We start from the raw sequence: 27,752 nt of genomic DNA, 5'->3' as shown, positions 1-27,752 counted from the left end.
CCACTCATGGCAACTAGAGAAAGCCCGCGTGCAGCAACGAAGACCCAGTGCGGCCAAAAATAAATTAAATAAATAAATTAAAAAAAAAAAAAAACTCTGTATGTATATGTATCTATATGTGGACTTTACGATTTAAAGCTATAATTCTGTCACCTCTTCTTATGTTTAATGAAAGTTTAGAGCTGTAACAAGCAGTGTGTCCAGGTCTACATGACATTAAAAAAAACAATTCATCCAGTGAATTCAGTACCCTCTTCCCTCCAAAAACATAATGCAATAAAACCATTTGATAGTAAACGTTATCCCCAGTGAAGTTTGAGATATACAGCTAGTTCACAACCCAAAATCCTTGCATCTTTGAATAAACACATAACATTCTCATAGACATATATTTTATGGTCTGATTTCCAGTAAAGGTAAATGAAATAAAGGCAGAAGTTTATTTTTATAAAATGTGCTTGCATTCATAGAGATTTAGTTAATGAGAATATTTTAATAAGGTCTTTAGAATCACATAGACATAAGTCCATAGTCAAAATTCGTAAATATCTTAATCTGTTTTCTTAATATCATCATATCAAATATATGCTAGTATTGTAAGCATAATAAAAGTACTATATTTATAGTAAGTTTCAGAATATAAAAGCTTCCTTTTATCATTTTCATATATAACGTATTTTAAAGCAAATTGTGATTTAGAATATGAATATATTTTAAATACATGATGTAATTCAAAGCAAGTTATAAATCCTCAAAATATCCAGTGGGATCTACAAATACAAGTTGGTATATACCATAAAGCACTCATAACACTTTTATTGAACTTAATATATCCACAACTACAGAGTCTTCAATATAACAATGATTTACACATTCAGTCATTGAAGGGTTTTTTAAAAAATCAAATGAGTATTTCAAAAATTATTTAGAACTAGTTCTGTGTTCTGAGACAACAGTACATCTAACCATCTTTATTTATTTATTAAAGTATTTATTCTACGTGTGCATATTTGATTCAGTAGTATGAAAACTGGTAAAAATTCCCATATAAAGCAGAATCTGAAAAAAACCTCATTTTCATGCATTTGTATATAAAGCATCTCTGAAGCTTTTGAAAATAGGAGTGAAATTACATAAAGTCCATGCTGTCAATACACATGCTTAGTCTATTTGTGGAAATCGGAGTCTTTCTAGTAAAACATTTGAAATTACTTTTCATTAATTTGTATCTTTTAAAACTGGGAACTTTTATAGCTAGCGGAAGTGTAACCAATTCATGTCATCCTCATGATAACTTCATTTTCCTTCACAAGACTGATGGAAAGGATGAGTGATAAGAGATTTCTAAGCAACTTCCTTAATGTAAAAGATGAAGGGTCAAATGGATGCAAAGAGAGAACAAAATACAGAAGAAAGGATAAAACAATTAGAAACACTTTTTGCTTCATGATTGCCAAGGAGTAAGTCATGAATGACTGCTAGAAAACAATGGTTGTTTTCTATCAATTCCTATCAATGGTTGTTTACTATCAAATGATAATGGCTCATCTATGTTGGTGAGCCAAGATGGTAAGTGCGGAGGCTCTTATTGATGATGTAGTACTGCAAAGAGCGATGAGCCCATGAACTAGAAATCAGGCTTAATATATGTAGAGACACAAGTAATGCACTAGCTGCTCTTTTCAACTGTAATCTAGAAAGGGATTTGTTGACCATGAGCAACATGAAGCCAATATCTTTTTTTCCACAATCACTAAATGTTGATCATCATTCATTTTAACTAAAAGACCTTACGTCAAAGCATTGCATTACATTCTCAAGCTATGAGACAAAGACTAGAGCCTTATTTGTGATGCAATTGACATTCAGTTTATGTTTACTACATTTGAGTGTATAACTTCTTATTAGATAAAATTTTCCTTGCATTCTTTCATGAGCCTTTCAGGAAACTTTAAATCTTTGTTAATAAAATTTCTACAGTTTGATGCCTGATAATAAAACAATACATGAATATGAAAAGAAACAATTCTACCACAACAATCTGAATTTCAATAGATCATTTTCAAGTAAGACATATTTTAAAGGACTTTGATATTTCAGACAACTATAATAAATGATAAGAATATAATAAAGAAATATTTACCATTTTTATCCATGGAATTTGGTTCTGATTGTTTCTTGCCAATATCAGCAAAGGAACGAACAATGGGAATCCTATTGGTGAGTTTTTTCTGATTCTGGTGGTGATGCTGTTTCATCAGTGCCTCGTGGACCCTGTGGCGTACATCATCATTGAGCTGACCTGAGCTCACTTGTTGATCAAGGACCATATCTGAAGAGTGGAGGTAGAAAGAAAATGAGCACAGCTTTCCTGTAATGTTCCAGTAGTGAACCACTGAGTCCAAATATGCATACCCTAGATAATATTATTCCTCTTAAAATAGGAATGAATTCCTTTAAAAAATCTCTAAGTATGGTCTTAGAAACAGAAGTTTGTCTTTCTTTGTAGAAATGCTACACAAGAAAGATTTGGGAAAATAAACCATTCATTTTTAAATATGTAATGATCTTATGGAGTTTTATTTTTCAAACAGGAATATTTGTATCGAGAACAAAGTGCTTTATGTTCTCCATTATTCACACTGACGAGAGGGAATAGTATCAGGAGTAATATAAATATGATTAGCATGTTTAAAATTAAAAAGCCTCATACATATATTTTAATATGGTTTTCCTCCCTTTTTCTAGTAGAGAATAATTTCCATGTTTCTTCCTTAAGTCCATCGGTTAAAATCTGATGCAAGGAGGCTTAGGCAACTACCCAGCTGGTTGCATTTGGAGAGTAAACAATTCTTTCACATTAATATAAAGTCAGTCCTGTCAAACCTTCCTTGATAATGTGTTTATATTTTAGAAAACCTTCTATACCCATAAAACAAAGAATAAAAGGTGAGATTTCAGAAGGCTATAACTAAGCAGATTGATATTTACCATATGTGTCAGAAATGCCTAGAAAATGAGTAGATGAGTTCTTGGTAATACAAAGATCACCTCAATAAACCTCAGTGTAATTAATCTGCGTTCATATGATCAAATATTAACTCTATTTGATTTTCTGAGGTGCTAACTCCTTATGCAAAACAGATTACAATGCATTGTCTCCCGCTGCCCCACTGAGTACACTGAAGATTTGAAAATTAGCAGAATCCTCCTTTCCAAATAATGTTTTCCTTCAGTGTGAAAAGGAAACGACTGGAGAAACAGACTTGGATCACTGTCCCACATTCCAGCTGTGTGACCTTGTAAAGTTGAAGAGTCGCAGTGTCCTTATTTCTAAGACAGAGGTAATAGCTATCTCATAACAGCATTGTTGCCAGGACATAAGGCACCTAATGCACTGATTGGAATATTGAGGCCCTCAGTAAATATTTCCCAGTACAAGATTTTCTTTGCGATTTCCTTTAAGTAGGTTATGGGCTCATGGTTTAAATTTTTTGCTGGTTTTAAATCATTTATTTGTATTTTATAATAGTGTATCCAGCAGAGGCAAAGTTGGATTTATCAATAACAGAAAACCCAAATCAAACTATCTAAAACAATAAATTTCACTGGCTTACATAACAGAAAAATCAAAGTTAGGTTGGATTTAACTCCATTTCTCTGTGATTTTGTCAGCTTCCCCCTCCTCGAGGTGTGAGCTTTAACCTCAGGCTATTTTCCTTATGGTCACAAGGTGGCTGCCAGCAGCAACAAGGAGATACACATCTTTGTTCATATCAGAGATTCTTTGCCTTTTTGTGACTTTTTCTTGAAAGAAAAGTCCTTTTTCCCCTACCCAGGAACAATTCTAAGCTCAACTGACATAGTCCTGTCTATGCTGAGCCAATCACTGACAAAGAAGATGGGCTCCCCAGTTGGCTTAGACTAATCAAGAACTGCCCTCCACTGTGGAGTCATTTCCCTAAACCAGAGGTAGACAAACCTTTTCTGTAATGGGCCAGATAATAAATATTTTAGGCTTTGCAGGCCATACAATCTCTGTCACAACTACTCAACTCCATTTTTATAGCATGAAAGTAGCCATAGACAACACGTACACAAATTACCATAATTGTGTTTCAATAAAACTTTTTTATGGACACTAAAATTAGAATTTCATATAATTTTCATGTTGCAAAATATTGATTTTCTTTTTATTATTTTTCAGTCATATAAAATATAATAACCATTCTTAGCTCACATGCCTAACAAAATCAGGCAGTGGCCATATTTGCATATAGAGCATAATTTGCCAACTTTGTTCTATCACTTGGCTGTTTACAATGGAAAGAGGTAGAATGAATGTCTGGGAGTCAGCCATAATGCCCACTATAATTACCTCCAAAGTCTCTTCCAGTTCTGAAAATGTATGATAGTGTAGAATATTTAAACTTATATCTCAGTTTTTTTGAGATCAGTAGTTATAAAACCCTTGGATTAGTTTGAAATAAAGGAAATGATAAATTGTCAACATACATGACTTTACACTGCAACCCTGCTAAGATGGAAAAATGTATATAAAATATGCATTATATACTTCATGATAGGAGTTGTAAAGTAGATTATTCAGACACCAAAAGGATACCATCATGCAGCAGTTTCATCTGTAAACCATGATATGTATCCCCAGTTCAATATTCTAATCAGAATAAAAATTAATCATGTAATAAAACATGCACATGGTTATAGTTTTTCATTCTTATCAAAGCACAATCTTTCCAGGCCTAAGCACTACGAAAAATAAGTCACTAGCTTCAAAGTTTTTCAGAGATAACGTCTTTGTATAAAACAGTTACATAAGATAAATAGAAAAGAACACTCATCTGCTCATTAGTCGCGGAAATACATAGCAAACTCCTCTAAGGTATAACATGACCAAGCAATGTCTTAATGAACTGGAAGAGTTAATCAACTTGCTTAAGAATATAACTTATGCTAAGGTGAAATTTAAGTATCAAAGCGAGTGTGATTCACTAATCACTTACACTGTGCTCTTCACCACTATAATATATATTAGTATTAACCTTGAAAAGTAAGAAAGGATAATGGGTCATAATGGCTTTAGGCCCAGAGTCAAGACCAACAATCTCAGCAGGCTATGATGCCTAAATAATACAGTCCAGCCTGCCAAAGCTCAATGCCAGGATCTGGATGATAAGAGAAGAAGCAAGAAGAAAAGGGATAAATTGGTCACAGTCTTCTAGCACTAAACAGCCTCCAGAAAAACTAGCAGTATTTGTGTAGAAAAACCTCAGAAAGTGAAAAAATACTTTTCATCTTAATCAGGCAATTATTTTGTCATGATCAATCCATTTGACTATTGAACGAAAGCCTCTAGAGACCATGAGATTTTACAGACTCTATATAAATCTCCGCTTCTTTAAAGATGATCGTATAATTGCTTTGTCTTAAAAATCCATTGTCTTCAAAGATGCTGGGGGAGAAGTGGGCAATAGGGGGTTCTAAATTTTACAGTTTGGTTGACAGTACTAACAGGAGTGTATGTAATAAAAATGTAAATTACCATAAGAAAACTTACTTTCCAGACCAAGGATGGTAATAGCATAGGCATTAAAATATATATATATGGCTATTAACATACTCCCAAATCTGCAGATTATATTCGGTGGAGCAAACTGTGGATTTTTCCTTTGATGAAAGATTTTAAACAGCAAGAGTTGTTTTAATGAGTTGAGAACTATGATTGTTAATCTGTCCATGGTACTAACTTTGGTTTGGTTTTAATATCTTACCCTCATTGACAGCAATAGGTTAAAGTAGACACACTACAGAGGTAATATTTCCATTATTAATCTTTACGGTGCTGAATTTAAAAGAGATTAACATAAACCGTAAAATTTCCTATAATTTATATGAATATAATTGAGAAGCATTTTTAATACAATTATACATATACATATCAGAATAAATCAGGATAAGAAAATATATCTGGAGAATTTTGGATTTGAAAAGTTAAGTAATATTTTGAAGGAAGAAGTTTATATTTATTCTGAGTTCCTTAAAGCATTGGGAAATAGACACTTTTAAATTAACTTTATCCAAAAGAAAATCCTACTTTAATTACACCAGAAATTCTTGACAGACCTGCCAGATACAAATGGGATTTTCTCCTGCTAAGTCTACAAAAATCTCTTTAAAGAATTATTTAAGAGTCTATTAAAAACATATCAGAACATTGATATAAAAATCCTTGACCATTCTAAAACAATATCTGGGTCATATTCCTCTACTAGGAAATGTCTAGAAAACATTAAGCTGCAGAGCCTGTGCGTTTGCAAAGGACGAGGGCTTAGAGCCCTTAAAGATAAACTATTATATCTAGCTTTTGCAAAACAGAAACTAGCGACTAATACATTAGCAACTGCCTAACATATAGAAAAGTATGATAAATAAGAGGTGAAGAAAAAGTTCCAAATCTTAAAGTTAATCACTATGGTCCCAAATTATCATGAAATAGAAAAAAACAAAATTTATGATTATAGATTAATCAAAAGAAACTATTCCCATCTCTGCAAGTGTTACCTGTAATGTATCACTTTCTATTTATCTGTTTATAAAATGTAGGAAATAGTCTCTTCCCTACCTCATAAGGTTTCTGTGATAATAAAATATAGTAATGGATGTGAAAATACAAAGTTAGAAGTCTTCAAAATGTAAAACATTTACTACAAACTTCGTAATACAGCTAAATTGTCACAAAGTAAAAATATCAATAAGTAAACAATAAAAATAATTACAAGCTATCAGAGAAAATTTATTAATGAGATTTTATTGAGGGCAGAAATAAATACCTTTGGATTAAATACACCAAATTAAAATTACTCAAAGAGAGAGAATCTCTTCTCATTAATGATTGAAAAGGAACCTAAGGAAACAACGATCAACTCAGGTACTTGTAATCCTATTTTTCTACGTGGTGTTAACTCTAAACTACTGACCTTTTCTGAATGGCAGTTTACACTGTTGTACACTGAAAATGGGACATTAAAAAAGCTGGTCTACTTTGGAGGCAGAAAAATACAGACTAATTAGAGGAGAAGAAAGAATACTAAAAACCTATTTGGGATATTGAGACTTCCACTGAACTACTTTCATTTGTAAGAATAGACTTAGAAAATGTAATTTGCTTTAAAAAGCTAGATTCAACAGAGCTAACAACCTTTACATATTCTACAGAGTTGAGCTTGGGGAAGAGGGCAGGTTTAGGGAAAGGAAGCATAAGTTTAGACAACAAAACCAAGCTAAGGTGATAAACAACAGAGTTTTAGTCAAATTATAACAGGAGAATATTTCCTGGTAGAAATAAATTCCTAAAGAAAGCATTAGAAATTACATGTTTTAAGAAATTTAAAGCCTGGTAAAACTATGAAGAGAATTTTCTGAGGCTAATTTTGCCTGGTTGAGGAATTTGACAGCTTCATTACATACAGCCAATCCAAAACTCATTTGAATTAATCCATTTTCAAAGGTAATGCCATCACTGACATAAGTAGCAGAAATAAACTCCTTATTTTGGGCAAGACCTTTAACCTTCTGAGTCACTTTATTTATGAAGGATAACAATAATAATACTAAGCCCCAAGTTTGTTTTGAATATCAAAAAGATAGTTGTAGAATTACTAAAAAGAGCTTCCTAAACTGCAAAGTACTAGGAAGAACCCAGCCATTTCATTCATAATTAAAACATAAAATTTTTTATTGGGTATCAGCAATACTCCATAACGTAAAGCTAGGAAATTGAATTGGAAGGCTACTATACCAGCGTTCTCAGGAAGTTTGCTGATTTCCATGTTAGTCATTTCTTTAAGTCTTGATTTAGTGTGACCTGTTACTGTATCCTGTGTTCTTCCAAAAAGTATACTGTATTTAACTTTATATCGTCGTTTAGGCTCTCGTTCTGTATTTTAAAGGGTAATCTCTTTATAAGTGTTGTATGAAACTGAGGGGAGGAAAGCTCATCTTTCCTGTTTTTTTGTGTGTGTGTATTTTTGTTTGTGCTTAATATTGTGAGCCAAAATATCTCTCCATGCTTTTTTTTTTCACATATATTGCAATGTATGTATGCCTGTCAGCGCCAACAGCCAAATAAATAATTTTAAAGGAATTAACAACAACCATTTCAAGCCATCTCTTTCTTCAGACAGTAGTTGTAGTGTAATAGAAGGAACATGGAGCTTAGAGTCAGAGACCCTTAAATGGAACTGGAACCATGAAAGTTTCAGAATTTCTATTTTCTTATTGAAATATGGGAATGCACTTACTTTATGAGGTTATTCTGAAGATTAAATTAGATACATTATTTTTCTAATACAATATTTTCTCGTTTATGTGATCCAAAAACACACAGAGTGTTTTGGGTTTTTTCCCCATCTCTACAATATAATTAAGACACTGAAGTCTCTCTGAAGTCTTTCTACTCCACAAATAAATTCCACATGGAACTGCTTTTATGTTTTTCTGAACTAGGAATTTTTAAAACTGCCTGAGTCCTAGCTCTGTTTTTATTTTTAAAAATCTCCATTAACCATTTCGTTTATACCCTTTCAAAACTCATTTCCGTGTTTTTTTTGTATTATTTTGTTTTTGCTAAAATGTTTGTCTTCCAGCTGAAAAGATATAGGAGTTCTTTGCTTTTATTTGCAGAGTAACAGTAAGATGCTTCCTAAATATAACTGCTTGTGTGATATAGCCATAATAGACTTCTAGTACAAATCATTCATCCCAGACACAAGCCATAGTGTTAATTATAAACCAATCTAAACTGCATCACTTGGCCTCCTCTGGAATTCAAGATTGTTAATTCAGTTTAAAATAAATGGCCATACCTTTCTGTTCTATTCTAAGCTAACATTTTTCCTAATTACTGAAACTTTTTCATTTGCCTTTTTCATGTATTTGAATATTGAAAAAAATCAATCTCTAGCTTTATGGATTTTTCCTTCAATTTTCTAATGGTGACAGTCTAATTACATATGATGGTGAAAAACAATATATGCTAAATGGAAACCAAGAGATTCTTGTTCTAGACTTGCCACTGGCATGTTAGACCATATTTCTCTGAGATTCAACTTCTTTTATCTTAAATGAGGTGATAAAACAAAGTTATTTTTGAGGTCTCATACACTGATCACGAGAATTAATTTCCTAAAGGTCACACGTGTATAGAATTATAAGAAAAAGGGAATTAAAAAAATCAGCTGTACCCATAAGTGTGAAATAGACTAAGGAGACAAAAGGATGTACCTGCAATTTCTTCTAAAGTGTTGGCATGCATGTCCAGCAACACAGTTCCATTCAGAATACAACTTCTCAACTCAAACAAGCTGTGCAGTGATAGAGTAGCCACATAAGGCTTGCTCCACCTTTCCCCTCCATCTTCCACATCTTCTTCAAACTTCAACCACCTATACAAATAAATATTAGAATTTTTTAAAATTTGTAACACGTTCTTATTTCACTACTACCCTGCTATAAAATTATTCTTAAAACAAAGCACATTAAAAGAAGTCCATTCCAAGATGAAAAAAAAGAAAGGGGGGTGAATTTTAGCCATAAGTATAAAACAAATGATTTTACTACCATAAAGACACTGATATTTACGGCAAAAATATTTCCATAGAACATGTATTGCATTCACTTTAAGAGATCTCCCTTCAGGCATTAAATTACCTAATTTTGAATTTTTCCCAAGTTACAAATAAATATTATTATCAGCACATTGAATATTACATTGTAGATGAATGAACCTTTATCCCAACAATAAAAGGTAGAAGTATAAAGCTATTCCCATTACTTCTTGGTTTCAAGGATTTCAGAAGTATGTAAAAGCCAGCCCAAGTCATCTGGTTTATTTCATTTTAATTCCATTTAACAAACATTCTTTCTGTCATTGAAAGATATGTTTAAAACAAACAAAAACTCAGTTTTTTTAATTAATCTTTCTAGCACTGAAAAAATATATCAATATAAATGTTTAGTCAGTGGTCACAGGGAATCTGTTGTAGAACTAATAAAGAGAGTACACTACGTGGAAAGATAACGGTGGTTAAAAAATGCAAAAGAAAATGAAAGAGTACTCATTTTTCTTTTAGTGGGAGGTCTTAAAACAATATTTGAATCTCTTGACAATTTTGCCCTTTGATTTTTAGGGAAGCTAGTATAATTTGGGGACTATTCTGTAGGAAAAACACTTATTAGGCCTGTTTGAATGAAATCTAGTGATCGTAGTCACTTCCTAGGGACTAAATCTATGAGAACTGAGCTCAGCCCCCATTCCCTGAGTGTTCCTGCCAGGGCCAGAGAATAGAAGAACCTTGATAACACGGTGCCAAATGGGAGACCACTGCCTTCTTGGAGTGAAATGAGTAGTAATATCTGAGATTGTTTCTAACTAAGATAAATGGAAGGGATAAAGAGAAATCGATGATTTTACTGCTCTGGCACTAGCACTAAATCTCTTATTCTTTTAGGGACTTGCTTTTTAATCTTAGTAGATAACCATATTAATTCCACCATTTCTAATGAAGCCTAGCCTAAATGCCTCTCCTCTCTCCATCCCCCACCATTTTCCTCATATTTTCTCTCCTTGTCACTTTTGCACTAACTTCCTCTCTCCATGCAATATCACTCAAATTTCCTATCTATATGATATTTTATTGCTGTTTTGTGTAATCAAATGATCCAACTCCAACTCCAACAGAGGACATCTTGTATAGTTAAGAACCAGTGTATCGGCCAGCTAAAAAAACTAAGCAAAAGGGCTAGTCAGAAAGATTAGTATGTAGAGTTCCAAGAACGATAAAGACAGCTATGGATCTGTCCTCAGAGTTCAAGGACGAAAACGTCAGGAAGTAAAAAGGAAACTAGTAGGGAAGAACAGTTATGCCTGCCAAAAATGTACAGGCATATGTTTATGCCTATCATAAGTTTAGAGAATGTTTGAAGGTTGAAAAAACTTACATTTAAGCACAAATCACTGACAGTATCTCTTCAAATGGTGACAATTTTATAGAGTATTTTTGTCTACACAGTTAGGAATTTTTTCATATTAGTGAATCTTAATGATTTTCAGCCCTTTACAGGGCCATAATGCATCACAGATCATGGGATGGTCATTAATACTGCTCACCAACTATAACTAGTTCTCCCTCTCTTCTTAGTAAAGAGTAGGATATCACTACCTGGCTTTCTTTTAACTGGGTGAGGCCACTGTTGACAAAGAATTGTGAGCAGAAATTATCTGTGCCACTTCCAGACTGGAGTTTTTCATTGCTAGGATGAGACCCTCTGGAGCTCTTTTTCCCCTCTGTGGCCACCAGCTATGTTCAAGATGTAGGCAGTTCTATCATCCAGAGTCCCTGAGTAACGACTAGTGCAGTGGTGCAGAGCCTCTACTGATTCATGATGGACATGTATCATGAACCATAAATAAACCTTTGTGACTTTAAGCTTTTGAAATGACAGCATATTTTTTCTAGCATAATTTAGCCTATCCTGATACAAATTTTAGCAATTCATACCAGCATCAAGTTCCTAATTAGAATTAATGGTGAGAGTGAATATACTTTTGATAAATATAATAATCTAGTATTTCTTGCCAGGTATAAAAGTAAGGACATGGTAACATTGTGAATGTCAATATCTCCAAGGATCAACCTCTTGACAGACATTTTGAAATGGGATAGTACTGTGGAAAGTGTATTGGACTAGTTGGGAATAAAAAGAAATCTAGGTTTGGGGCCCTACTCTATATCTAAATTGCTGTGTGACCAGGGGAAAGTCTTTCAACTTCTCTGGGCCACAGTTTTCTCATCTGTAAAATGATGAGACAAATTCAACACATTCAAAACTTGTCCAGGATCACCTAGTCACTAACCTTGTCAAACCAGATCAACTCCAACTGTTCTTGTTTTTCTCCAGAGTCTGTGCCCATTTTTTACCATAATACAATTACTTCAGTTGGATTTATGGACTTTTTTAGCTAAGATATCTTATGCTAAAGCCTATAGTGAAAACAACAGATTTAACATTTAATTTTCCTTCTTGTCTGGAACAAATCTCAAGTTGAAAAATGTTCTGTGTTCTCTCCCTCTCATCTTATGTTATCCACAGAAGGTGTACCAAGAGAGTGGATACAACTTTTATTAAATCTTCTGTCACCTTATATACTACTCACATATGACGTGTTTTTTCAGACAAAAAGAATAAAAGAAGGGAGTCTTTACAGCATCACTTATGCTGGTGTTATTTTGACTGAAGAACCTTGTTAGATTTGAAATCTAGTTTCCAGTCTGTTGTGTGGTAAAGAAGAATTAGGGTCATAAAAGGGTGTAATTTTGTTTGGGGGACTATAGATTTCTCTTTTCTGGAGCTCTGGTACTTTCTGTCATCTTTCTATACAGAATTGCTACTAAAATGTTGTATTTAAAATTTTCACTCAAGAAATCCTGAAAAGAGTGTTGATACATTACTAAAAAACCATATTGTTTCTTAATTACTTAAGTATAAATCTATAGTCTGACCCATACAATAATATTGTTTGTAAGTTGTAATAACGCTAATAATAAATTCATTTTTAAATATCCATGGGCTTCTTGATCTACGCAAAATGATCCAACCCCTTCTTCTAAGGGAATTTATAGTTAAATTTTAATTACAGATAACAGTGAAAATAATTAAATAAGTAAAGAAGCATCTACATCATTTTATCTTGGTTCCTTTGAAAGGGAATATTTAGATTAAGAATCTTGAGAAGATATGGGGGGGCGGTGTACGTGTGTTTGTGTGTGTGTAAAAACCACCACCATAATCAAGATACAAAACTGTTCCATCACCACAAATGAGCTTCCTTTATATTCCCAATCTTCACCCTGTTTCTTTCCCCAGGTAATCATTAATCTGTTCTTCATCACTATAGTTTTGTCATTTTGAGGATGTTATGTAAGTGGAATCATATAGTTTGCAACTTTTTGAGATAGACATTTTCTCACTAAAACACAATGTCCTTGAGATCCATCCAAGTTGTTGTATATATCAATAGTTTGTTCCTTTCTATTGTTGAAAAGTATTCCACTGTATGGATGTACCAAAGTTTATTTAACCATTCACCCATTGAAGGATATATGAGTTGTTTATAGGTTTTTGCAATTACAAATGAAGCTGCTATGAACATTCATGTAGAGGTTTTGTGTGAACATAAGTTTTCATTTCTCTAGGATAAATGCCCAAGACTGTGATTGCTGAGTCATATTTACTAATGCATGCTTAGTTTTATAAGAAACTATCAAACTGTTTTCTAGAGCAGTCCTACCATTTTACATTCACACCAGCAATAGCTGAGAGATCCAGTGTCTCTATATCTTCACCAGCATTTGCTATTATGACTTTTTTTTTTTACTTTAGTTATTCTATTAGGTGTGCAGTTATAGCTCATAGGGGTTTTAATTTACATTTCCCTAATGACTAATGATGTTGAACACCATTTTATGTGTTTATATGCCATGTGTATCTCTTCTTTGAAAGGCCTTTTTTTGGCCCATTTTTCCAATTGATTTGTTTTCATACTGTTGAACATTTAGAATTCTTTACATATTCTAGATATAATATTTTTGTCAAATATATGGTTTCCGAATATTTTCTCCCTGTCTGTAGTTTGTCTTCATCCTCTAACAGGATTTTTCACAGCAAAAAGTTTTTAATTCTGGTGAAGTCCAATTTAAGAATATTTTCTTTTCTTCTTTTATTCAAAAGATTGTGCTTTTGGTATCATGCCTAAAAACTCATCTTCTAGCCCTAGGTCCTGAAGATTTTCTCTTATGTTTTCTCTAACAGTTGTACAGCTTTATGTTTTAGATTTATGATTAATTTTGAATTAATTTTTGTATACACTGTGAAGTTTAGATTGAAGTTAATATTTTTTACCTCTATGTAGCTCTCTAATTGTTCCAGTACCATTTGTTGAAAAGACAATTCTTCCTTCACCTTTGTCAAAAATCAGTTAGCTGCACTTGGGTTAGTTTTTCTTAGTTCTCTATTCTGTTCCATTGAACTACTTGTCTATCTGAGAAGACATTTTAAAAACAAAAACTCCTTCCTTTAGAATAATTTCTTTCAAACTGGGGGCTTGATCTTTTAGACCAAGAATGGAGACTCTTGTGAGTTCCAAGCAGTTTGGATGGCCAAATATAAGTTATATGCATGGATGGTTTGATATAAGCATAGGTTTTATGAGTATTACAGGAGGAAACATAAGATACTTTCCATAAAAAGGAACCCACAAGTTACAAATATCAAGTTACTAAACATTTCAAGATTCAGTGTTTTATGCCAACTCCAGAATGATGCCAAAAGCTTTAAAAGATATTTAAATGAATATATTTTAAAGATACATAAGTATATCTCTCTTTTCTGTTTTTCATTCCATTTCATACTCCAAAGATAGAAATTAGCAGGTCTAAGAACACACCAAATCCTGTTTTAAGATTTGTAGTCACTGAATATACTGTCAGTTACAAAATGCCTGGTTGCAGTTAATGACCTAAAGTGCTGCAATTTATTCCAGTTTTCAAATAAACTCAGCTGACATTTGTTTGAATAGCAAACCAAAGCAAACAAGAGTCTCACAGGCATGAATGAGATGTGACGGACAATGAAAAAAAAAGAAATTGTAGGCCAACTGCATGACATTTTCTATGGGGGAGGGGTGGATTTAAACTCTGTTGAGATTATTTTCATTTCCTTCAGTATGTCTGTGTCTGTTTTCATCCATAATTAACACATTGGAATCTCTTTCTACTAAGCAGCAACAACATAAAATAGGTGTTTCCTGAATTCTTTGAGGATTAAGTTGATGATAATCTCCTCTACAATACTCATATTAGAAATCTACAAAATAAAATTCTTCTGCAAATTAGAGATAGATGATTTCTATAGAATTTAACTCTTTCTGTTTATTTTATTCTCACTAATTTAGTTTAACTTTTCTAATAATTTTTATTCTCTGATTCTACCCAAAAAGGGAGTAAAGGAGTTACCATATCATCCAAAATGATAGTCCTGGGGGAAGTCATGAATTCTCAAGAGAAAACATCCTTTTTGGGTAGAGTTAAGGATATGGAGGGTGAAGGGGGAACATGGTTAGAGTGGGGGCTAGAGATTAACATATGTAATCATAAAGTACCTATTTCAAGAGGAAAGGGGTATTAAAATGTATCCACACTTAGAGTTTATTGACATTAGCTGTTCTTAGTTCATATTATTTTCACACCTCACATTGCACTGAAAAATCCTGATGACTTGACCCTTTACCAATTTTAAATATCAAATACCTTCACATCATCAATAAAATTGTTTTGATGTAAAAATCTTTTTCCACATTACCAAGTATGTATCAGAGGCCTAACTGCTATCCCTTTCTTTGCCTCTGCTGAGCTCATTTGTGGGAAGCATTTTTAAAGGGCAACCACAGTGAGTCAAGCATGTTGTCTCCACAACTGCACAGCTGTGGTATCTTTGGGTATTTTTCTATTAATAACATTATGTGTTATTTATAAGCAGGACATTGTAATTGTGTTGATTTCATTAGCTCTGTCATATGGCTTCCTCTAGGGTTTTTTAAAAGGGAACAGCTGTTTTTCACAAACATTTATTAAATAATTATTATTCAAAAATTTAGCTTCAAAACCTAAAACTTTGCTTAAGTTTTACTTGGCAACAACAGTGGGCATGAATTATTCAAGATGTGATATGTGGCAGGTGCAATGTGCTGATAAAATATCCTTTTTATTTCTACTATTAGGGTAGAAAATTATTAATCCCCCTGGAATACTAATCAAAAGAAAGAAGTACTTCAAATGGTTATGATTTATTAGAATTAAATTGTATTTGAAAAATCAGATGGAGTCATGAATTAACTAAACTTAGTTTTGTTAGATGAACTAGGGCATCAAGAACAAAATTACTTCCACCACTTTAAAACCTACTCCATTTCTTTTTTTTTTTTTTTTCTCGGTACGCGGGCCTCTCACTGTTGTGGCCTCTCCCGTTGCGGAGCGCAGGCTCCGGACGCGCAGGCTCAGCGGTCATGGCTCACGGGCCCAGCCCCTCCGCGTCATGTGGGACCTTCCCGGACCGGGGCACGAACCCGCGTCCCCTGCATCGGCAGACGGACTCTCAACCACGGCGCCACCAGGGAAGCCCCCTACTCCATTTCTAAGTCCTCAGTAAACACGTTCTGTTCTTCCCTGACGTGTTGTGTCTCAGCCAAAATTCATCTACTCTCCTCTTCAATGTCTGTTACTATTTTGATTGTTCATCAGATGTCTCCCGAGCCTCAAATACCTGCACCGTGCATAAGGTTCCAGAAGCAGGGCTAAGAACACAGGTCCTATCTAACAACATTAGAGAATATTAATAAGTAACTGGGTCATCTCTCTCATTCTTTATAGATAAACAGCAACATATTTTGATGGCTTAGGATAAACATGTTGTTCAGGTTAATCCATTAGAGCATGATAAAATTCTACCTGCTCAATTGTGACAAGAAAAGAGTTAGATTCTAGCATTGCTCTGCTATCTCCTAGCTTGATGAGAGTGGGAAAGTTACAAGGAAGTTACTGCTTAAAAGGAATAGATCACCATTTGATCTGGAAGGTCATTTTCATAATAAGGGAGTTTTCATAATAAGGTCATTTTCATAATAAGGGAGTTACTCCTGTCAAAATGCATATTCCAATCTTACTTCTCAGCTCTATTCTGAGGGATGAGAGTGAAGAAAGAAATATAAAAGAAATGCTTCCAAAAAGTACTTCTCAGCAATTGATTAAAGAGATTCTAACCAGAGCTGTATAGTCATCATAACCACCAGATCTCCTTCCTTCAAGTCAGCCAGGAACACCTGTTTCTTAGAACCAGCTGAGGACAGATGCCTCTAGCCTTAAACAGGGAGGTTTGCACTTCAAATTCCTTATCAACAACTCTTTAATCATGAAAGAGCAAAACGTATAACACTAATTGGTGGAGAATATTATCATATATTGTTTTTCTGTCATCAAAGAAGATGAGCACACATATTATATCCTTGAAAATAATACTTGGTTTTTGATGCAGTTGGAAGAAAAAAATTAGGTAGATGGTTCTTAATCTCAAAATTTGCCAGGTCATATAAAAACTGTTTCAAATTTAGTTCTATATTTAAAATATTATAATAGCATCAGAAAGAATTTAATTTATGTAGTTTTTTCATTAAAAAAGGTAATTCACACAGAATAACATACCACCAGTTTAAGGCATTAAAAAACACAAGTAAAAAAATGAATGACTTGAAATAAAACAGGTAAAGGAAATGAACAGTTAGTTCTCAGGAAAAAATTAAAAACATATGAAAAAATGTTCAATCTCACTAATAATTAGAGAAATACAAATTACAGCACTGAGATTTATTTTGCATCTACAAAATTAGCCGAAATTTTTACAAGTTTGATGATTTTGTGTGGCAAAGGTTTGGGGGAAATAAGCATTCTCGTACATTGTTGAGGGAAGTATAAATTACCAAAACATTTTATGAAGGCAATTTTGCAAAATCTATAAAAGTAAAAAAAAGTTTGCTCTCTTTGACACATAAATTCCACTGCTAAAAATTCATCCTACATGAATACCTACAAAATAATCCCAAAATATATGTGTAAATGATTATTGCAGCAATGTTTACAGCAAAAAAACCCACAAAGCAATCTAAATCCCTATCAAGACTGGCTAAATAAATGAAAGTTCATCCATAACTAAATGTGATGCAGTCATTAAAGAGATTAAAAAGATTGAGTAATCTGTATTGATAATATGAAAAATGATCCAAATATATTAAATGAAAAAAGCAAGGCATGAATGCAGTATACAATACCTCTTATGTAAATATAAAAAGGGCATACATTTACATGCAGATCTAGGCATTAAAATTTTTATGAAAAGATGTACAAGAAGCAATTAATAGTGATTACCTTTGAGGAGAAGTACTATGAACAAGAGTAGAGCAATGTTCTTGCTTTTTTACCTTTCTATGATTTTTGAATTTTAAATATCAGCAGTTAATTTTTTTAATGTTAACAGGGATGAACTAGGTGAAAGCCATTTTTATCTTCTTCTATTTACTTTTAGTATATTTTAAATAAAAGAGAGCTACAAAGACCACTTAAATTATATCAAACGAGAATTAACCAAGCCAGTATTATTTATAATATTATCATGATTGAACATTTAATTCCACACTACCTCTGGCTAGAGTTAAGGCAATGATTAAATGCTAGACCTGAGACTCTCTTCCTAAGGTCTACTGAATCTACATTTCAACAAGATCCCTGGTGATATGTATTCACATTAAAATTTCGGAAGCAGCAGGTAAAAGACAACCCTAGGCGTGCCCACAGTTCCTAGTGCACACCTGTATCACAGCATTCATTATACAGTACTTACAACTTTGTTTACTTATCTAAATCCCGCATTAGAGGTGAGGTTGTTAAAAGCAAGATCTAAGGTGTTTTTTTCTTTTTCTTTTTTTCTAGTTTTTGGTGTGGCTTGTGGGATCTTAGTTCCTCAACCAGGGATTGAACTCGGGCTCTCGACAGTGAAAGCACAGTCCTAACCACTGGACTGCCAGGGAACTCCCTAAGACTTTTGTTGTTGTTGTTCTACATTCATGGCACCTGGCACACAATAGACCATAAATGTTTGTTAAATAAATGAGTAAATAAGCAAGAAAGGATGACAGCAATTCATCAATTACATGGCAATATGGAAATATTAATTACAAATGACAGAAAAAGTAATTTCTTAAAAATTATTTTTAAAAACCACTATGTTTAAATGTATATATATCCTAGAAACACATTACAAAATATTTTTACCCTCAACAAATAGTAAATAAATTCAGGACACCAACTAAAGTCTCTTATAATGTTTGCCCTTTCTTTTAAAAAGTCCCATATAATATCACCAGTTGGGGCACAACCTAGCAGTTGAAAAGATAGAAATAAATTACTGTTAGATATCTACTGTTTTCCTGATGACACGCAAATTATGCTACTGTTTAAGACTGCGGCTGCTGCTGGCTCTGCATCACTGTTTACTATAATTACAGCCTTCAGGTTTCATCCTGACCCATATCCCATTATAGGATATGCCCAGGCCAGATGAGCAATTTCAGAAACCAGTAGCACTGATGGATGTTTGCAAAATTGTGGCATTAGATATCTCTCTTTCTAATAGCATGAAAATTCTTTAGTATACCTTCATCCTTCAACAAAAAAATCCTCACCTGGCTGTTTCTCGCCATTCAGCATCCTCACCTTCACGCCAGCAAATCTCATCCAGTTCCGTAAAAAGGTCATGAGGAATGTGTTCCTCATCATCATCCTCAGTTCCAAGAATAAACTGTACCCGCTGTGATGGGGTGTCTATGGAAATTAGAGACATGAACATGCATTATCATGACTTGGAGCTTGAAATGTCCCGGTCACCGCCTTCAACACCACTCCAAACTCACATCTCCCCTGCCCCCCACACTGCAGCACGCAGCCAGAGTAGACTTGGGAAATTAAGACTAAATTTGGCATTATATTAAGTCTAGTATAATGCGGGATCATAAATATGTAAAATGTAAATATGTAATGTATCTATATTATCAAAGATAAAATCAAATGTGATGATTATTTTGGATTACATATAACATCATGGAAACTATTTCTACATCTCTTTTATACACACACACATTTTCTTTCATCACATATGCTACATTTTATGGTAATATTCATAAGAGTAGACTATGATAAAATTCACTTATACTAAAACTGTGCTGAATATAATTCACCAAAGAAATCCCTTGTGATGTTTCTTTGTAGTCACAACCTTACCCCTCTCCTAACCCCTGGCAACCACTAATCTGGTCCCTACTGCTATAGTTTTGCCTTTTCCACAATGCCATATAAATGGAAACATACAATGTATAGTTTTTTGAGACTGTTGTTATTCACTTATCATAATGCCTTTGAGATTCTGAGATTTATCTGTGTCACTGAATGTAACAGTAATTCCTTCTTTTTATTGCTGAGTAATAGTCCATTGCAGGAATGTACCATAGTTTTCTTATCCATTCATTTACTGAAGGGTATTTAGTTTACAATTTTTTCAATTATGAACAGAAGTGCTATAAGTATTCTTGTACAGGTTTTTGTGTGAACATAAGTTTTTATTCTCTAGGGCAAATACCTAGGAGTAGGATTGCTGGGTTACCTGGTAAATGTGTTATTCAATCAATACATTTGTGATGAAAATTATAAAACTTTATTGAATGATGTAAAAGTAGACCTAAATAAATGAGCAAGTTTATATTAATGGGAAAGCCCAATAGTGGAAAACCATCTTATAAATTCCATGTTATTCCAATAAAACATTTGGTATTTTCAAACATTTTTTAAAACACAAAAGAATGAGTAAATCAGTAACAAGCAACAGTGATTACTGAAATCTATAATATTAAATACTTTGTGAAAATAAACCAATTAATCAGTAACTTAAAGAGTTAGGTTATAATTAAGTCACGACTGAGGATTTCAGAAGTCAAAAGTGAAAAATATACATATTACATAAAACATAATATAGTGTCATACTTTCTGTTCAATATATGTTTGTGATGGGGCCCTAGCCTCTGCCTATGTTATTAGCCTTACCTTCTGCCACTCTCTTACCCTTGCAATTCCATTCTGAGTACCTTAGCTTTCTTTCAGATTTTTAAAAATACCATGCTCCTTCCCACTTCAGGACCATCGCACATACTGTTTCCTCTAGATCTCCCGTATATCTTTCAGCATCTACTTCACTGTAATATGCTTCAGCAAGCCTACCTAATCAGCCTCATAAAACACAAACACACATATAAGCACACTCGTATGCAATAATTAAGTCAGGCACCTGTTATCTTAACTCACAGCACTCTATACTTCTCCTTGCTATACTTACCTCAATTGTCATTTAAAATTTACTGTTCAATAACAAATTAAATACTTTAAATAGAAAATATTTCCAGCTGCCAGAATTAGTCTCTTAGAAGGAATTAGGATCTAATCCCTAAAGAAGAAATTATGCATGCAAAAATACTTTTCAAATTATAAAGCATTATATAAATATTATTAATGATGACTGATGCTGATGCTAGTGGTAGTGGGGATGGTTACAATGGAAATATAGGCCTGTCAAATAGAGAGGTTTAGAATTAAAGCGCGGAGAATGAGAAAATAACAGTGCCGTTAATTAAAAGAGGGTTGTAACATGGGTAAGCCTTGAAGGCACTAAGTGAAATAAGACAGCGAAAGGTAAATACTATATGACCTCACTTACATGTGGAATCTAAAAAAAAAGGACAAGATGAAACAAAACAATAAAACAAAACAAAAACACCGAACTCATGGAAAAAGGGATCAGATTTGTGCTTACCAGCTTTGGCGGGGGAGGGGGGCAGGGAACTGGAGGAAAATGGTCAAAAGGTATAAACTTCCAGTTATAAGATAAATAAGTACTAGGGATGTAATGTACAACATAATGACTATAGTTAACACTGCTGTATGATATATAGGAAAGTTGTGAGTAGATCCTAAGAGTACTCGTCTCAAGGAGACATTTTTTTCTTTTCTTTTTATTGTATCTATATGAGATGATGAATGTTAACTAAACCTATCATGGAAGTCATTTCACAACATATGTAAAGCAAACCATCATGCCATACACCTTAAACTTATACAGTGAGGTATGTCAATTATTTTTCAATAAAACTCGGGGAAAAAAAGGCTTGTCAGAATGAGGAGCCACTATTGTAGGCTGAGCACAAGAGGCATCTTTTAGATATGCTGAGTTTCGGGTGATTATGGTTCAAACATATAAAGATGGTCACAGGAAAGGTGGATATTTGATTCTGGAAAAGACGACAGGGTCAGAGGTAAAGACATGGGTTGCATTTAACTAGAGAAGTCATTTGATTACAATGGATGAGGACTCAAAAATGAAAGAATAGAGAGAGAAGACTCAGCATCAGGGGAATAATAAGGTTTAAGATTTAGGATGAGGAAGAGTTAAAAAAATCAGAAGAGGGGCTTCCCTGGTGGCGCAGTGGTTGAGAGTCCGCCTGACGATGCAGGGGACACGGGTTCGTGCCCCGGTCCGGGAAGATCCCATGTGCCGCGGAGCGCCTGGGCCCGTGAGCCATGGCCGCTGAGCCTGCGCGTCCGGAGCCTGTGCTCCGCAACGGGAGAGGCCACAACAGTGAGAGGCCCGCGTATTGCAAAAAAAAAAAAAAAAGTCAAAAGAGGATTAGGTAGATATGTAAAAGAATTTATACATTAAACAAATATATAATGAGCACCTTCCATTGGTCAGGTGAATTAGACAGATATAAACAGAAAAAAACCCTCTGCCCATATAAAGCTTACATCTGATGAGAGAGTAGTACAACAGTGGTCAAGGTAGAAAAGGATTTCAAGAAGATTAAGAAGTCAATAATGTCAGATGCTGTAGAATCAATGAGGAGAACTAGGTGTAACAGGATTTGGACAGCTTAATGTTCAATAGCACTGGAATGTCAAAGACCATATATTACTTTTACAATCAGAAAAAAACTATCAATATTTCTTTTGGAATACAGACCATGTTTTCAACAAATGGTTAGTTAAAATCAAACTTACAAAGTTATCTGAGGAAAGCCACTAATAGAATCATAACTGGAAATAAGCAAGTTCCTTTGCAAACTTTCATCTTTTCATTGTTAGCTATGTTACTCCTACTGCTTTAATTACTCACATATTAATTAACCAGGGTCTTAAATACGTTTTTCCTAATAATCAGTGAAAATACTCTCCTTTCTGTAGACCCTGTCCAAAAGTTCTCTATTTTTCAGGCCCTTTCTGGAGAATGGTCAAAAATATGCTGAGAAATATACTTCTTATAACAACAGAACAAGTATAATGACAGAAGTGAATTGGAAAATTCCCTTTTACATATATGATCTTACTGTCATGAAAACCACAGGCTTCATACACAATGACATTTAGATCAAGAAAGCAGATTCATTAGATGTTTACCATTTTGCATTTCTGAATTATAGGTGCTTTTCTTCTTTATCCTTGTTATATTTCAGATAAATCAATATTTAGATTATCTTCTGAAATCATGAAATGATGACAAGTTTAATGTTCCAAGTTGATGTCTCCAGGCTCTTTGCAGCTCAGTATTATTTTCCATCTTCATTTGAACTTTAAAATTTTGCTCATGTTATTTGAATGTCCTACATAATCTATTCGTTTGGATTCCTATATTTTAATTCATTTTATAATTGAAATAATATATTTATTATTAATGCCAATTAGTCTACTTTGTTATGGATTGATAAAAAGAACATTTCAGCTGAAGCATTAAGAACCAACAGGCATTCCTCTCCAAAGGGGACGTGAGACTACATGCAGAACTTACAAACTATGTTCCTAAAAACCTAGTTATTTAACTCTAACTCTTTACCCATGCTAAGGCTATAAAGAGATCATAAGTTGAAAATAGCAGACACATTCTGGAAAGAATTTCTTCAAAGAAAGCTGTAATGTGAGTCCCAAGTTTCCTTAATCCCTTACAAAAGGAGGGGAGTAGTCTGTCTGCCTCTCCCTCAAGACAACTGAGTAGTGCTCTAGGGCATCATGAATTTAACATGTCTCCCCGCAGTGGACTGGGGTATGATTCCTCCCAGAGAAACAAAGTCTGCCTAGCTGCCGATGGCTGAGATCGCTGCTGTGAATAACATGCACTCCAGAATTCACCAGGGTAATGAGTGTGTGCATGTTTTCTGTGAATCATATCTGAGCTGCACCTATGAGACAGAGAGAGTCGGAGAGAAGCAGAGAGACAGAGAGAGAGAGAGAATATGCAAGATAGAGAGAATGTGGAATGTGGGGTCATCTTAGATGCTGTCCAAGAGGCTGCCATGGAGCAATTACAAGACTTTAGCAGGGGGAATCTATCACTATAGCCGAATATCTGGGGGATAAGTAATAAGGCAGAAAAGAGTGCAGGTAAAAGAAAATGAGACAATTTAAATTCTTGCTAAGCCTAGAGAGTATGACATCAGCTTGTAAGACTACCAGCTAAGTAACAGCTTTCCTGCCCGATTCCACTTAGTTCTTTTCATTTCCTATGCTCCAGATCTGAATGGATCAGAAACTAGAGTTAGAAAGATGATGAAGCATCTGGAAGAAGGAGAAGAAGTTCAAGGTAGGAGGGGAAAAAAACAACTACATTCTCTGTTCTCAACTGGAGCACACCTGGTTAAGAGAGGGAGGCAAAAGGCCTTACAGTTAAAGCAAGTTCAAAGTTTTCACTATTACATGAGACTAAATATTTTAATTACTTATTAGAGGACTTCAAGTTACCTACGAGTGACTAGAAAGGCTGGAGAACCCATCAGAGTTTTCATTCAGGAGCAGAATAACAATTAGATCCACTGAGTAACTACAAAGGGATGGTACAAGCCAGAATAGAGTTACTTTATAATTAAATCCCACAAGTAGTGTTCAGTCAATATAAAAGTTACAAGAATCCTAGAAATGATCATAGTTCTTTCATATTCATAAATGAGTCCTTCAAACTCAAAACTAACAACCTGATCAAAAAATGGGCCAAAGATTTTAACAGGCAACTCACCAAAGAAGATATACAGATGACGAATAAGCATATGAAAAGATGCTCCACATCATATAGTACCAGGGAAATGCAGATTAAAACAACGAGATACCATTATGCACCTATTAAAATGCCCCAAATCCAGAACACTAACCACACCAAATGCTGGCAAGGATGTGAAACAACAGGAACGCTCTTTCACTGCTGTTGGGAACGCAAAATGGTATAACTCCTTTGGAAGACAGCTTAGCAGTCTCTTACAAAACTAAACGTACTTTTACTATATGGTAGAGCATTGCACTCCTTGGTATTTACCAAAAGGAGTTGAAACTTATGCCCACCAAAAGACCCTGCACACAGATGTTTATAGCAGCTTTATTCATAGTTGCCAAAACTAGGAAGAAGCCAAAACGTCCTTCAGTAGGTGAATGGACAAATCTATTATGATTCACACAGACAATAAAATATTATTCAATGCTAAAAAGAAATGAGACAGTAAGCCATGAAAAGACATGGAGAAATCTTAAATGTATATTAGTAAGTGAAAGGAGCTGATCTGAAAAGGCTACATACTGTATGATTTCAACTATATGAAATTCTGGAGAACTATGGAGAGAGTAAAAAGATCAGTGGTTGCTGGGGGTGGTAGTGGAATGAATAGGCTGAGAACAAAGGATTTTAAATACTCTGTGTGATATTAGAATGACAGATATATGTCATTATACATTTGTCCAAACCCACAGAACATACAACACCAAGAGTGAGCCCTAAGGTAAACTATGGTTTTGTGCATGATTATGATGTGTCCATGTAAGTTCATCCTTGGTAAAAGAATGTACCATTCTGAGTGATGTTAATAATGGGGGTGACTGTACCTCCCAAGGAGTATATGGGAAACCTCTGTACCTTCCTGTCGATTTTCATGTAAACCTAAAACTGCTCTAAAAACTAAAGGCTTTTTTTTTAACATCTTTATTGGAGTATAATTGCTTTACAATGGTGTGTTAGTTTCTGCTGTATAACAAAGTGAATCAGCTATACGTATACATATATCCCCATATCCCCTTCCTCTTGCGTCTCTCTCCCACCCTCCCTATCCCACCTCTCTAGGTGGTCACAAAGCACTGAGCTGATCTCCCTGTGCTATGCAGCTGCTTCCCACTAGCTAGCTATTTTACATTTGGTAGTGTATGTATGTCCATGCCACTCTCTCACTTTGTCCCAGCTTACCCTTCCACCTCCCCGTGTCCTCAAGTCCATTCTCTACGTCTGCATTTTTATTCCTATCCTGCCCCTAGGTTCGTCAGACCACTTTTTTTTTTTAGAATCCATATATATGTGTTAGCATACAGTATTTGTTTTTCTCTTTCACTTCACTCTGTATGACAGACTCTAGGTCCATCCACCTCACTACAAATAACTCAGTTTGATTTCTTTTTATGGCTGAGTGATACTCCATTGAATATATGTGCCACATCTTCTTTATCCATTCATCTGTCAATGGACACTTAGGTTGCTTCCGTGGCCTGCCTATTGTAAACAGAGTTGCAATGAACATTGTGGTACATGACTCTTTTTGAATTATGGTTTCTCAGGGTATATGCCCAGTAGTGGCATTGCTGGGTCATATGGTAGTTCTATTTTTAGTTTTTTAAGGAACCTCCATACGGTTCTCCATAGTGGCTGTATCAATTTGCATTCCTACCAACAGTGCAAGAGGGTTCCCTCAAACACCAGCATTTCTTGTTTGCAGATTTTTTGATGATGGCCATTCTGACCAGTGTGAGGTAATACCTCATTGCAGTTTTCGTTTGCATTTCTCTAATGAGTACTATTGTTGAGCATCCTTTCATGTGTTTGTTGGCAATCTGTATATCTTCTTTGGAGAAATGTCTATTTAGGTCTTCTGCCCATTTTGGGATTGGGTTGTTTGTTTTTTAGATATTGAGCTGCATAAACTGCTTGTATATTTTGGAGATTAATCCTTTGTCAGTCACTTCATTTGCAAATATTTTCTCCCATTCTGAGGGTTGTCTTTTCATCTTGTTTATGATTTCTTTTGCTGTGTAAAAGCTTTTAAGTTTCATTAGGTCCCATTTGTTTATTTTTGCTTTTATTTCCATTTCTCTAAGAGGTGGGTGGAAAAGGCTCTTGCTGTGATTTATGTCATAGAAGGTTCTGCCTATGTTTTCCTCTACAAGGTTTATAGTGTCTGGCCTTACATTTAGGTCTTTAATCCACTTTGAGTTTATTTTTGTGTACAGTGTTAGGGAGTGTTCTAATTTCATTCTTTTACATGTAGCTGTCCAGTTTTCCCAGCACCACTTATTGAAGAGGCTGTCTTTTCTCCATTGTATATTCTTGCCTACTTTATCAAAGATAAGGTGGCCACATGTGCGTGGGTTTATCTCTGGGCCAAAAAATAAAGTCTTAAAATACAGGGCATCCCAGTTTTTAAATTGTTTAATTGTTCCCACCAATGTGCAGCACTATATCTTATATATGATTGCATATATTCAAGAAATTATAAGAAAGGAAACAGAAACTACTTTTATATAGCATATTTGCTGCAGGCATTAGTAAAGCATTTCCTTTTAAGAATGTTAATATATGAGATATGGTTTATTGCCAAATATTTTAAGAAATTTGTCAAACTAAATTTTATAGCAAAACGAGTAAGAATTGAGTCAATAGCCAAGTCTCCTGCTTAACAACCTCTTCAAAAGCATATGCCAATTTCCTAGATGTAACATGAATGTTGATTTTGAAATGAGACTGATGGATTTCCATAAATATCAATGTGCTTAAGGAAATCACAGTGCAGCATATACATTTATGACTTAATTTATCTGAAATAAGAAGCTAGTATTATATTTTTCCTAAAAGTATACTATCTGGATTATAGTAATATATACTAAACCCAATCACATCAGAGTCAAAAGAAATGCTTCTTGACAGCCTGTTACCTCTGTGGCTGGTTCTTCTGGACC

General features: G+C 34.3%; 1 protein-coding gene across 2 annotated transcripts in view; it reads right to left on the bottom strand.

The window, feature by feature from the left end:
- Positions 1-27,752, bottom strand: part of SLC4A10 (solute carrier family 4 member 10) — a 230,828-nt gene that overhangs the window by 131,578 nt on the left and 71,498 nt on the right. For both annotated transcript variants that reach the window (XM_079923638.1, XM_079923639.1), the window contains exons 4-6: positions 19,367-19,505; positions 9,304-9,464; positions 2,144-2,332 (exon numbers count right to left, since the gene is read on the bottom strand). In XM_079923638.1, coding sequence (XP_079779764.1) covers positions 2,144-2,332; positions 9,304-9,464; positions 19,367-19,505 — 489 coding nt within the window. The remainder of the gene's footprint in view (positions 1-2,143; positions 2,333-9,303; positions 9,465-19,366; positions 19,506-27,752) is intronic.

This window comes from Stenella coeruleoalba, assembly GCF_951394435.1.
Source record: "Stenella coeruleoalba genome assembly, chromosome: 6".
Classification (NCBI taxonomy): Eukaryota; Metazoa; Chordata; class Mammalia; order Artiodactyla; family Delphinidae; genus Stenella; species Stenella coeruleoalba.
The sequence above is the reverse complement of the archived record's forward strand: the minus strand, read 5'-3'. Positions and strand labels throughout refer to the sequence as shown.